The following is a 14,658-nucleotide window of genomic DNA, read 5'->3' on the forward strand; positions in this document are numbered from 1 at the left end:
TGTGCAGAATTTGTCCAATTGGTAGTTCTGGGGGGAGGCAAACAGGTCTATATCAGAGCTCCCCCACTTGTTTATCAACATCTTGAAAGTCTTTGGTTCCAGTTTCCACTTGTGGGTCCATGAGATTTCTGCTTAGTTCGTCTGCCAGTGTATTTATTTAGTTTTCCTGGCAGGAATTGAGCCTGTAGATGCACTTGGTAGCTCAAGTGGGGGTAAGAATGGGTACCCTCCTGCTTGTTTATGTACCACATAACAGTGGTGTTGTCCGTCTTCACCATTAATTGTCCTGGAAGAATGTGGTCCTTGACGGCTGTCAGAGCATTCTGTACAGCTAACATTTCTTTTTGATTGATATGCAGGTGCATTTGACTTGGGCTCTATTTGCCCTGAATGCACTTCCCTGCAAGGTGAGCCCCCCATGCATAGTCTGATGCGTCTGTTGTTAGGGATTGGGCAGCAGGGGGTAGAGTGAATGGTAGTCCCTTGTTTTGGTGGCAGGCCTCTGCCCACCAAAGGAATTCTAACCATAGGCAAGGTATGACAGGAATCACTGCTTCTAGATCCTTAGAATGCTGACACCATAGGCTTTTTAGATACCATTGTAGTTTCCTCATATGCAGTCTTGCATATGGAATTAATAGAATGCAGGAGGCCATGAACCCCAAGGCTTTCAGTATTTGCCTTGCAGACAGCAGGGTTTTTGCGGCCACTAGCTTGAAGTAAGTTGTCAAATAAATTTGTTTCTCTGGCGTAAGGAAAGCCATCTGGGATTTTGAGTTCAAGCTAGCTCCCAGGAATATAATTTGTTGACAGGGTACCAGATGTGATTTATTTTCATTTATAGTGTACCCCAGACAAGTTAGCACCTTTTGTACAAATGCCAGATGATTCAAAAGTATGTCCTGGCTTTCTGCCTGAATTAGACAATCGTCCAGGTATGGGTATATTTTAATATTTCTTTGCCTGCAAAATGCAATGACTGGAGCTAGGCCTTTGTGAATACCCTGGGCGCAGTAGATAAATCAAAGGGCAGTGCAGAGAAATGATAGTGCATGTAGCCTGCTTTGAAGTGTAGGTACCTTCTGCAAGATTCCCCGATTGGGATGTGCAGGTAGGCTTCCTTTAAATCCAGTGTTGCCAACCAGGCATCTTTGCCTAGCATAGGAAGCAACTGGTGAAGAGTTAGCATCTTGAATTTTGGAATCACCAAAAAGGTGTTTTAGATAGAAAGGTCCAGGATAGGACGCCATGAGTTGCCTTTTCTGGGTACCAGGAAAAGTCTTGAATAGAAACCCTTTTCCTCTTCTGGTACAGTTTGAATAGCCTTTATACTTAAGAGAGAGAGTACTTGCTTTTGAGCCTCTGCCCACTGATTTGGGGGTAGACCTGGCCAACTGTTTGGGGTTGGTAACATGTGGAAGTGAAATCTGTATCCTTGGGAGAATATATTTAAAACCCATTTGTCCTGGGTAATGAGTTCCCAGTTTTTTGCCTGAAGAGCAATCTTTCCCCCCAAAGGGGCAGTCAGTTGCGAAATGCTTGGAAGTTTTTAAGTTAAGTCATTGAGACAGTTTACCATAGGGGGGAGTCTTACTACTCCCTGATTTGGAAGTGGGAGCCCCCCACTGCTTAGTGCTGTGCATACCCTGGGACTGAAGCCTGGGTGTTCTGCTGGTTCTGGGTTTGGACTAAGAAGGCCTGGAAGAGGCAGGAAAGGACCAATTCTTAGAAGGCCAATGCCTACTAAATCTTGGAGGCTGTACTTGTAGGAATTTTTTAACAGTTTGCATAGATTTAGCTTTTTCCTCCATCATTTTAAGAACTTCTTCCACTTTGTTGCCAAACAGGCAGTCCTGATTTAAGGGACCATTAATTTGGCTTTAACATGATCTGGCAAGGATTGCTCCTTAAGCCAAGCAAGCCTTCTAAGTACAGACCCAGAAACAGCAGCCCTGCAAGACACCTCTAGTGAATCAAAACCACACTGCAAAGTATATATTCCAACCTGCTCAGCAGAATGCATTAAATCCTGTCAGGAATCAACATCATTTTCTGTTTAAGCAATCCAATAATATGCTGCTGATACTTTAACATATGAAACTGGCAATTTAAGGCCCTAATGGCCAAGGTTGCAGAAAAAGTGTATACCTTCTTACCCCATCTATCCAGCGCCCTGGAGTCTCTATCAGAGGGGGTAGGATTTTTGGCAGTAGTAGCCTTAATGCCCTTGGGTCCCTGTGAAATGGTCTCAGGATCCCAAGTAGGATTTTTAAAAAGGAACTTGTGAGAGTCAGGAACCCTATAATATCTATCAGGTTTTCTGGGAGCAGGAGGTAAAGAGTCAGGGGCCAAGCTAGATTATTTGATAGGCATCATCAACAATGTCTAGTACAGGAGGGATAGCTAAAGGCCTGTGCTGGGGCAGGAGTAAGAAATCCCTAAGCCTCTTTTTAGAATCAGAGTAATCCTGGCTTTCCCAACGAAAATGCTCCCCAAGAGTATGCAAGGTTTACCAAAAGAGAAATCCTTTGGGGGGAAGCAGAGGGAATAGAGTCCTCTGCATCAGAATCCTCATAGGTAGATAAGAGTAAATCCTGGTCAGAGGAAACAAATTTCAGAATCCTGGTCAGAAGTATCGTAAGCAAATTCAGTCCTGGGTCTCTTAGAAGGGGAAGGTTGACCTCCCCTGATTAAAGTAATAAGGTCTTCAGCCCATTCTAATCATTTGTTTTTTAGGCATAGAGGTCTGACCGTGCGGTCTGGGCATCGGTTTTCTAGGCATGGTTCGCGTTTTAGGCCTTGAAGAAGAAGATGGCGTTGGTTTAATATGCAAGTCAGTAGGCCTGAATACACCCTCAGAAGCCGGTGCCTACACAGCGGCTCCAGACCCATCCAAGGTAGATCCATCCTCAGGTTCCACAGTTGAAGCATCTCCCGGCATACCGGACTCCAAATGGGTCTCAGTAGAGGCCTACGAATCTGAAGTAGCGGGTATCAGGGGCTGCGAAAGCACCTCACTGAGTACCGGCAAACTGGCGACTGGCTTAGGAGAAGCGTCGTAGGCAGCGCTGGACTTAGTCGGCCTGTCTGTGTCTTTATCTTTGCGTTTTTTCAGAATGTCGGTAGTCGGATGGCTTACCGAAGACATATCTGGATAATTGAACCGAGTACCAAAATATTTAGAAGCGTAAATATACAGACGACGAATAGTTTGTTGCTTAAATAAGGCACAAAATAGACAGCGAGGTACGTCATGGTCAAGGCAAGGAATACAGTAAGAATGAAAATCTTTATGAGGTATTTGATTTCCACAAGAAATACAATTACTGAATTTTACTGACATTGGTTTAGAGAAAGAAAAAGTTTCCCCAATGGGGTACTTAGCTTTAGATGAAGACTTCGGTTCTGAAACTCGAAAACAAGTTTTTTACTGACCATAACGTTCGATGTATGTAGTCCATCTCGCCTTACATTCTTACCCCTGGGTTCGGAGCCGAACCTTGGCTGCGACTCCGCCATACTCTAGAGCTCAAAGTCTTCAATTGGCTCGTGGATAAGAGGTATCCCATCATGCAACAGGCCCATTCCCCAGATCTTGTTTGCTGCAAGCACGCGTGCACACACACACACACACACACACACACACACACACACAAGAAAAACAACCCTAACAGAAAGGACTACTGACACCTAGAGACTATACCTCCAGGTCCTCAAGGGGAGGTAGGAGGGGGGAGTTAGTAAGAATGTAAGGCTTGATGTTATGCAGTCCAGTCTCGCCTTCATTCTTACCCCTGGGACAGTGTCCCTAGCACCTTGACCTTGGGTGGCTCAGTGAAAAATACTCGAGCACTGTGGAACCAAAGGAAGATCTGCCTCCAGAGACCAGATCTAATTTGTAGTGACTAATAAAAGTATGAGGCGAAGCCCATGTTGCTGCAGCACAAATATCATCCATAGACATCCTAGCCTGAAATGCAGTAGAGGTAGCCAGAGATCATGTAGAATGAGCGTTCACTTTAAAGGGTAATTCTTTGTTATTGGAACCATAAATAAATGAGATGTAATTGGAAATCCAGCGAGACAAGGTTACTTTAGAAACAGGAACCCCAAGGCTACTGTTTGAAAAAGAGACAAACCAGTTGATCTGATTTCCTGAAATCTTTTGTCCTGTGTAAATAGAAACACAATTGTCTATGAAGGTCTAGCTGATGAAACTTAAATTCTGCCTTGTTAGAAAATTCAGAAAAAATCAAAGGCAACTCAATGGACTGGTTGACATTGACAACAGAAGCAACCTTTGGAATAAAGGAAGGACTGGCTCTTAAGGAGACCCTGTCTTTATGAAACACCAAATAAGGTGGCTTAATTGATAAAGCTTGGAGCTCAGAGATCCGCCTAGCTGAAGTTATGGCTACCAAAAATACTGTCTTCAATGACAAGAATTTTAGGTCACACGTAGCTGTGGGCTCAAAGGGAGCCAAGGTGAGCTTCTGTAATACAAAATTGAGGTCCCATGGCATTACTGGATCAAAGACTGGAGGTCAGAGTAACATTGTCCCTTACAGAAAGGTCCTACAAAGCCTATGAGCCATAAGGTCGGGCTCATTAGCAACGTGAAAGGTAGAAATCGCTGCCAATTGCACTTTAATGGTTGCTGCAGCTGATCCCTGATTGAACAGTTGAGAAAGAAATTCTAATATTGCCGAAATAGGAGCTGTATAAGGATCAATGTGTCTTTCACGGGCCCAAATGGAGAATCTCTTCCACTTACTGGAATAAATCTTTCTGGTAGAAGGCTTGTGGGAAGAAGACAGAATGTGGACCACACCTGGGGAAAAATCATGAAGCCTGACGGAACTGGAGCAGCCAACCTGTCAATTTGAAGGTCTGGATGGAAGGATGGAACTGTCCTGACATACGAGTCAGATCATCTGGATCTGGGTCCAGAATCCAGGGATCGTCCATTAGACAGGGTTGAAGGAAGGGAAACCAAATCTGACAAGGCCAGTGTGGGGCAATCAGGATCACCTTGCTTCCCAAAGACTGTGCTTTCTGAATGACCTTTCATATCAGAGGAAACGGTGGAAATGCATAGAGAAGACCGGAGGGCCAGTCATGAACCAGAGAGTCCCTGGGTGTCTCCCCCTCCGGGGGGATAAGGGTGAAGTAGCTGCTGCATTTGGCATTGAGGGGGCTGGCAAATAGAAAGCAGCAAGGCTGACCCCATCTGCAGAATATCTTCTCCGCAACATATTTGTTCAGAGACCACTCGTGAGGCATTAGGATAACTCTGCTCAGTCTGTCACCAATCACGTTGGACTTCCCCGGTATATGCATTGCAACTCGAAAGCATTGGGAAGACACCGCCCACTGCCAAACTCAAAGCCCCTCTCTGCAAAGGGGGTATGATTTGGTTCCTCCCTGCTTGTTCAGATACCATACCACTGACATGTTGTCTGAGTGGACTGCAATTGTCCCTAGAGAGAGAAAGCTCTAAAGTGCTTGCAACGCTAATGGCACTGCTCTCATCTCCAAGACATTGATATGCAAATGGGTCTCGTGATCCTGCCACGTGCCTTGGACTGTCCTGCCGAGATAATGCCCCCCCCCCACCCAATCTAGGAGGCATTCGTGGTCACCGTGGCAACTGGAGAAGATGGGACAAAAGGCTTGCCCACGTTGAGATTGCTGGCCTGCAGCCACCAGCATAGATCCTGCCTGCAAGTGTCCATAATCAGAATAGAATGGGAGAGTGGAAGATGCTGTAGTGACCATTGGGCGAAAAGCAGCCACTAAAGAACCCTCATGTGTAGTCTGGCAAGGGGAACTAGCATGATCGTGGCAGCCATGGTCTCTAATAACTTGAGGACCACTTTTGCCTTGACCTTCCTCACTGGTAGTAAGGCGTAGACCTGCTGTTGTAGAGCCTGGATTCTCTCTTCTGGTAAGAAGGCCCTCATGAGCACCGTATCTAGTTTGGCGCCGATAAAAGTGACATGCTGCGAGGGCAACAAGACAGATTTTTCCCAATTTAGAGTAATTCCTAACCTTTGGCACAGTGTAATGGTGGCGTCCCTGGTCTGTAACAGTAGATGCCCGGTGGTGGCAGAAAGGAGCCAGAAGCGTAGATGACTTCTCGATGCCCTGTCCATCTTGATATGGTAGTAAGCATCTTTGAGGTCAATGGAGCACATCCACACAGCTTTCCCTAACAGAGGGAGGATTGACTGTAAGGTGACCATGCGGAACTTGGACTTTTGTACCTGTAGGTACAATCGGCTGAGATCCAAGATGGGTATCAGGTCCCCTGTTCTTTTCGGCACCAAAAAGAATCTGGAGTAAGTCCCTAATCCTACTTGGTCTGCGGGGACAGGCTGGATGGCTCTCTTTGAAAGTAACTTTTTGATTTCTAAAGTTGCAAAATCCCTGTGACTGGGTGGAATGTCTGGAATTCTCTTGGTTGGCGGGGAAGGAGAAGAGAAGGGAATATGATAACCTCTGGAAATTATCTTTAATACCCACTCATCTTGTGTGACATCTTGCCAGGCTTCTGGGAATAAAGAAATGCAACCCCTGACCAGCTCCAGAGACGCACAGTCGGGCCTCCTTTCAGGAGCGCTGGTAGGGAGAACCGCAAAAGGAATCACGGTCCCCCTGGTTATGTGGGCCTCCTCTACCTCTAGGGCAGTGTCTACCTGAATTTCTATCCCATCCCCTGCCTCTGGAGGGGGAATCACTTTGTGCATCCTGAAAAATCCTCTACGACTTCCTGAACCACATTTTCCCACCCTTCTGGCCCTTGGGGTAAGGTCTAGAAGGCATGGAAAAATGGACTCCCATGGCAGACAGGGTTTTTCCTTCCTGCTCACACCTAGTGAGAGTGTCCTTCACCTTGGTTCCGAATAACGGTGAACCGTCAAATGGAGCATTGGTGAACGCAGACTTGAAGGCCTCAATGAAATTACACAGGTGCATCCAGGAGTGTCTCCTAAGAGCGACTCCGGAACCCGCTGCACTGCTCGCTCTGTCAGCTGCGTATGAGATCAGCCTCATGGAGGAGTTGGTACGGGAATTTAGGGTGGACATCTGTGCATTGACCTTCTTTGCCATGGCATCAGAAACATTACCCTGTAGAGAATCTCCTAGCTCTTTTAGGAGATATCTCTGAAGCCTTGTAAAATGCGTCAAGTAGTTCAGCGACCACAGAGTAAAGGCCGCTGAGGTAAACACATGCTTTCCATACCTGTCCATGGCCCGGGACTCCTTGTTAGGCAGATGGATGGTAGATGAAGTTTCAGCAAGTTCCTTCTTGGTGGCTGCTGCCACCACCATGGCATCTACTAGAACACCTTTTGTCAGATATTCCTCGTCTGTGGGAGCGGACAAAAACTTATTGGGTGTCCTAGGGACCGGTTCCACAGTGTCAGGAGTTTCCCACACTTTGACAGACGAGATCTAGTAGCTCATCGAAAGGGGGAAACACCCAAGAGGCGGAAGGTTGAGACCCGAAAGCCTTCAGGAACACCGACTCATCAGAAGGGGATTTGGAGGGCCACCCGCCTCTCTGCTTCAAGATCTCATGGATATCTGAAAAAGAGATATCTTCAGAAGATGACTTGGGGGACCCTTCAGACTCCTCGAGGTCGGTGTCCGACGTAAGAGACTCATACGGGGAGTCGACGTGTTTCCTCTTATACAATCTCTTTCTGATGGGCTCCTCAGGCAAAAACTCTGGGGAGACGTCAGAAAGTTGAGGACCACTCATGGAGGTATCCTGAGGCCTTGGGTCTACGCTGTCCATGGATAGAGGGTGATCTGAAACTGACAAAGGTGCTGGAGGTGGCAGAGTGTCGGTGCCGTAAGATGCAGCTGACGACCTGGCCAGCACACTCCCCATAACCTCGAAGGCTGATCCCCCCGGCTCCGAAGGCCGACTAACCGTAGAGGATACGGTAGTAGCCCTTGGTGCAGAGGAGATGAGGTCCGAAGCAGATGTCTGGTCCAAGCTCACCCGAGCCAAAGCACCGAGAGGAAGGCCCGGAACCGATGAAGATTGATCAGAGCCCTCCCCCTTGGGTCCGACCTGGGAACTGTGGATCCTCGACCCTGTGGATGGAACAGATGGGGTTGGAGCGGAAATCGGAACTGAGAGGCCAGGCGAAGCTACTGGAACCGACCTAACGGCACCTGACGGAACCGACAACTCTGGCTCCGAGGGCCAAGAAAGGCTCGGAGGAGGAACAACAAATGAAGAGGCCATTGTCTCCGGAGCCGACTGGGTCGGAGCCGAAATCAATTTGGCCAGCACCAATGACTGAAGCAGTTTCTTCACCACTCTATCAACGCCCTCATTGGAAAGGGACCTCGAGGACCTGGAGGATATAGTTGGAGATCTGGATCTCCCTCCAGAGGGAGAATGATGTGAAGGAGAACCTGGTCTAACAACTGGAGACCGTCTCTGAACCAAAATATCCGTGATCGGCTCCGAAAGGCTGGGAGCCGATATAGACTTAGTCAATACACCACCTTCTGTCAGCACTGAAGCCAATGGAGCCGAAGGAGAAGCTGCTCTAGCAACTTTCTCTGGCGGCTCCGAAGAAACAGATGGAGCCAGAGAGTGCTTCTTAGCAGTCTTTTTGTCCTTTTTGGCTGGAGAGGATATGGCACTGGAAGACTTAGCCAAGTCTTCCTCGAAGGAGTGTTTAAGCAGTCCTTTCAGAATGAGCTTGTTCTTCCTCTCTTGTAGCATGCGGGAACTGAAGGAATGACAAAACAAGCAGGACTCTTGGAGGAGAATAGCCCCCAAGCAGTACACGCATACGGAGTGCCCATCAGTCAAAGACACTTTATTGTTGCATTCAACACATTTTTTAAAGCCTGAAGGTCTGTGTTCCTTAGAATCCTTAGACATGCTGTATAAAGGAGTACACACACAGGGACAAGCTGCAAAACCACACGTACACACAAAAGTCCTAACTAAACCCCACGCAGGAAACTAGAGCCTCTAGCTAAAAATGGCCTAGTAACCGACGGGAACAAAAACTACAGGGAGGACTAGGTCTTCTAATTTAAACGGGCCTAGCCCGGGGAAAACAGGACAACGCCACTACCAGACGACAAAACACTAAATAAGCTACAAGTAACAGGAAGCACAACACAAAAAGACCACACGGAAACAATGGAGAGGACTAGGTCCTCTAACTGAAACGGGCCTAGCACGTGGGAAGAAAGGGAGTGAACGGGATAACAAAAAAACGGCCAATGAAAACGGCCACACAACCAGCAAGAGAGAGAGAGGCACACAGTAGCTATGAAAATAGTTTTTATGATCAACAAATAGCCAAAACTTTAGAAAAAAAGTATACTTAGCCATGGCCAAAAGCAAGACCACATCTGAGCGTAACGAGCGGCAAACGAGATCTGGGGAATGGGCCTGTTGCATAATGGGATACCTCTTAGCCACGAGCCAATTGAAGACTTTGAGCTAGAGTATGGCCGAGTCAGGGGTAAGAATGAAGGCGAGATTGGACTACATAACATCAAAAATTTCAGGAGTCGGTCGACTGGCACTTGCAGACTGCTTCTGCTTCGGGCACCGCATGGCAAGAAAGACTGATGTAATGGCGTCGGCTGTATGCTTTATACCCCTGACTACCTGACATCACAGAAGATGAGACAGCAACCGATGCAGGACCCAAGACTTTGATAATCAGGCCGACTGAGGGCTACTGCAAGCAAATAACCCAAATGTGATGACTGCAACAGTGAAACACGAAGAACATCGGAAATATTTAGCGACAATAAGGGCCAGAAGACGAATGGTTCCAGCGTTGAAGAAGGCACAAAACCCGACAGCGAGGTACGTCGTGGTCTGGGGCTAAACAGGTGACGCAGTAGGAATGAAAATCTCAGTGTGGTATTTGCTTTCCACAGGCAAGACAATTATTAACCTTTCCTGACATCGGTTAGAGCAAGAAAAAATTATCCCCAATGGGGTATTTAGCTTAAAAAGACTTCAAGATGATTCAATTCGTAAACGAAAACTCAGGTAGCAGCCGACCTGCACTTGCAAACTGCTTCTGCTTTGGGCTCCTCAGCAAGAAAGACTGATGTAATGGTGTCGGCTGCCTGTTTTTATTCACCTGACGTCAATCCTGGAGTGACAGCATCCAATGCGGAAATACTAAGTCTCTGGTATTCGGGCCGACTGAGGGCTACCTGCAGGCAGATAACCCAAGTGTGATGCTGTAAAAGTGAAATACAAAGAACATCCTGGGTAATTCTATTTCAGAGGAATTCTGCCCACAGAAGGCCTTAGAGACTTGTCCCTTAAAATGATCACCATCTCCAAAGGAGCCATCACCCAGGGAGAAGGCTGTTTAGCTGGCTCAGTAAAGGGGGGGGTCAGATCTAGCTTCAGCATTTTTTGATACAGAGTAAGAGACGGAGTTTTCAGCCTTCCACTTCTTTTGTTTGCTAGCTTTAGACTTGTCTTTGCCCTTCTTGAGCTTTTCAGAAGAAGGGTCAGTTAGCATATCAGTTTGTTATGTCTATCCGCAAGAGATCTACGCCTGAAGGATTTGGAAATGGAGCAGTCCGACGATAAACATTCTGACCCCAAACACACCACAAAGAGGTCATGGGTGTCCTGGGTGGAATTGTTTGGCCACATCTGACACACTTTTGAAAGCAAACTATTTATCCTTATCAATCACTACATATATGAAAGGAAATTTCTCTCAATCACCAATACACAGATATAAAACAGCTAACAGTGATAACTACCAACAAATGACAGCTTTAGAGAATATACATTTTTTTTCTTAATTTCTTAAAGAAAGGGAGTCACTGGGCCAAAAACCTGATGACTTGGGGAAAACTTTGACAGGAGATTTAAGTCATAATAAAGAAAGAGAAAATTGCAATGTGTAGAAAAATTATAGTCTTAAAAAACTAGAGCACTTCCAAATGGAAGACACTGAAAAAAATACCAGAATGAATACAAGTTGAAAGGAGTGCTTAGCTGTGAACAAGAATTCCTTCTGAACATAATGATGGCAAACAATATCTGAGGGAACTTGACAGCAAAGGGGATTATGGGAGAAAAAATCTTAAAGGAGCTTCAGGCTTGTAGCTTTAGTATGGAAGGATCACATCTGACAAGAGTCTTGATATCCAGTCAGATGATACAGGAATGAATAGGATACTCTGATTTCAGAGAACTGTGCAGATGAAATTAACAGCATTCCACAGAAGGAGATGGACACAAAAATGTGGAGGAAATTAAGATGGCAGAGAATGGGAAGAAAAATATTTTGCAGAGAAGAAAATTGCTTGCTACAGGAGCTAATCAAAGTGGCATAATGGGTGTATGTTAGGTGGTGCAAAGTAGGTATCTCATGCCACATCATTCTTTTCACAGCCTCCCCAACAACATTCCAGTTACTTCTACATTCATTATGTACCAAAATCATCTTTTGCAATTTTCTGTATTTCTGTTTTAAAAAGCCCATCTACAGAGTCCAGTCTCTATAACTTGGAAAACTGTTTCTTTAGTTAACTTAAAAATTGTCAGAGTTCTTCAAAACTGTCTTTTCTGCTTCTTCTTTGGTTATAACTAAATTCAACTGAATCTCACCCTAAATCTCTATAAAACATTTTGAAAAGTTATATCTAAGAACACAGAACAAACAAAATGCTGTACAACAGGGAATATTTTGACAGGAAGAAAATGGTTATATGAAAAACAGAGCTGTATATAATTGCTACTAGTGTTAAAAGTACATCAGTTTTACTTAAGGAAACCAGAAAGGATAGAAATACCTTAAACCTTGTTCCAAACCAGAATGACACAATCATATCTCTGTTGAGTTGAGCCCAGACATACAATACAGACATGATGAGGGGAATCATAAGCAACTGCAACATGAAAAAAAGGAATGACATTGCATTAGTTAATTAAATAACAATACTTTCATAACTTACCAAATCAAAAAAGAAAAACACTGCCTGTCCCCTCCTTAATGTGTCCAATAATGAAAATAGGACATTTTTTTCCAAAAAGATTCCTTGCTTGGAATGTCCATGTGCCTAGCTAATCCATGCCATGATCATCAACCACAGGTAAATAAAATGAACTTCTACCTACCAACAAATCAAGAAACAGCAACACAGATATGCCACAACATTATCAAAACAAGTGTTATAAGGTTACATACTTACCCAGGCAACTCCAACAGCATTAGTCAATGGAAAGCCCACAAATCTAAATGGGAAGGAAGAGAGTACTGCTGACTCATCAAGGAGGGACCTGTAGACTATCCAAGTACAAGAAACTTCCTTGAAGAGTCCTAGGGAGGGCAGAATCCCAAGCAGTAGCACCAGGATGCAAGAAGTAGGAAGACACAGCTCATATGACCAAGTCCTGGAGAAGGGACATCCCAAAAGTGGCCAAACTCCCTGGGCTGCAGTTAATTCAATAATGCCTGGTGAATGTGTACACCAAGCATGAAGTGGCCAAAGCATAAATCACTGCAACAGAGGCATTCTTGAAGCAAGCAAAGGATAAAAGACATTCTCTACTGGCATAACCTTTGAGTGCAACACTTGCAAATAATGGGTGGCTTACCAACTGATGGCAAGACTTAATGCAGTTAATACCTAATTGGATAGCATTTGCTTGGCAAATGTAAGACCTCTGCCTCCCTCGAACAAAGAAGCAATCAGCTGGTCAATATTCTCAAACTCGTGCATCCTCCACAGGTAGCAAATGGGGCACTTCCCTACAGTTTTTGCTGCTGCAAAGAAAATAAGGTAGCAGATGCACTGATTCAGGAAATTCTCCCAAACCATCTCTGGAACAAAGTACATTAAAGCATTGTCAAAACAAACAACAAAAAATAAACTACAATGCTGGATAGGCATGACTGTCTTAATATAAACTTCAGAACCCACTTAAATTACATGCCTCTCCATTCTTTAAGAAAAATACTTGACCAGCAGATGCAGGGCCGTGATTCTGTCCTCAAAAAGGTCATAATGTGCATAAAAGTACAGTTGTATAAGTAAAGTTACCATAACAGTAAATATTTAAATCATCACTGGTGAAGTAGCCTCAGTAATATGGATTGTAGCTTGCTAAGGATACAACAGCCGTCCAGCTTCCAAAATTTAAGCGCATCTTCCATGTGCCCAGTTAACCAGCTTGAGCAGAGCTGAAGAAAAAGAGTGGTTTGGGTGGCAAGCTCTTAAGAGCTTTCATGCCAACTGAGAGAGGGAGGCTAGAGCCCTGAAAATTTAAATGCTAAGAAAATAAAGGTCCTCAACCTGGCAATAAAACATACAAAAATAGGGGGATGGAGGGAGGAAGCAGCTACTGCAGCAGTCAGCATTCGAACATCTACTGTTATGGTTTACTTACACAACTGTACTCTATTCATAGTCTGCTGCAATAGCCGTAGCTATATAGATAGATCACAGCTTAAACTGACTGGGAAGAGGATGGAGGAGGATCAAGAGTTCCATGGTCCTACAAAGTCTGCCCCTAGACCTGGAGAAGGAAACTAGTTTGTAGTGCTTTGTATAGATATATACAGATAACCAAGCTGCTGCTTCTAACATATTTCTAAAAATCCAACCCTTTCCAAAAAGAAACAAATGAAGGAGAGGGCCCTGGCAGAATGAGTCGTGAACCTGGTCAAAGTAACAGCCTGCATTTAATTACTGGAACCTGTGTTCTGAGAGACTGCCTTCCAGACTATCTGCAAATATACAGAGCTGAGTATATATTTTTTAGTTATAGAGTTTAATTGTTGCTTAGATCTCTGTTCTGTCTCACTGTCATGAGAAACTGATCTGCAAATATACAGAGGTGAGTATATTTTTTGATTTGTTGCTTAGATCTCGGTTGAAACTGCCCCCCCCCCCCCCCCCCATTTTCTGTCCTGTCTTCAGGTGGTATAACTGGCTTTTACAACCTGTGTTTAATCCAACTCAAGGATCACTTAATTTGACCTGTTAGTAACAGTCTGCATTTAATTACTGGAACCTGTGCCCTCAGAGACTGCCTTCCAGACTATCTGCAAATATACAGAGCTGAGTATATGTTTTTTTTGGTTATAGAGTTTAATTGTTGCTTAGATCTCTGTTGAAACTGTTGTCTCACTGGTCTGAGAGACTGATCTGCAAATATACAGAGCCAAGTATATTTTTTTTGGTTTTACAGTTTGTACTGTTAGTTGTTGCTTAGATCTCTGTTGAAACTGTTTTCCCCACCCACTCTCCCTATTTTTGGTTTGTAGTTTAAATTTGGGGGCTTTTGCAGATACCCACCCCACTGTAGATTTGATCTGGGACACTCCCCCAGTCCCATCTCTTTACCACATTCTACCTAATAAACCTCTTACTGCACTTGCTTTTAGTCCTTTTAAATTTAATTGCATTTTTAAACCGCGTTTGGTCTAACATTGCTACATACTCAAGTGTGCTAGCTTGCACTGCATGCTACTTTTCTGTGAGAGAAAAAAAAAAAAAAAAAAACTGTAAGCCTGTTTCCTACCTTTCCTGTAACTAGTGTTCCAGATACAGATTTGCTGTATATAGGACTGTATGTAAGCTTCTGAGCCCCCCCAAGCCTTTCTGTGTTGGAGGGAAGCC

General features: G+C 44.8%; 1 protein-coding gene across 1 annotated transcript in view; it reads right to left on the reverse strand.

Annotated features, from left to right (window-relative positions):
- DERL1 (derlin 1) overlaps positions 1-14,658 on the reverse strand; it is a gene marked incomplete in the record, with an annotated part of 727,712 nt that overhangs the window by 194,641 nt on the left and 518,413 nt on the right. Inside the window, 1 exon segment of the mRNA XM_044066574.1 lies at positions 11,827-11,922. Within this exon segment, the coding sequence (XP_043922509.1) occupies positions 11,827-11,922 (96 nt within the window).

The sequence above is a fragment of the Protopterus annectens genome, chromosome 3.part1, assembly GCF_019279795.1.
Source record: "Protopterus annectens isolate FY-2018-M chromosome 3.part1, PAN1.0, whole genome shotgun sequence".
Classification (NCBI taxonomy): domain Eukaryota; kingdom Metazoa; phylum Chordata; order Ceratodontiformes; family Protopteridae; genus Protopterus; species Protopterus annectens.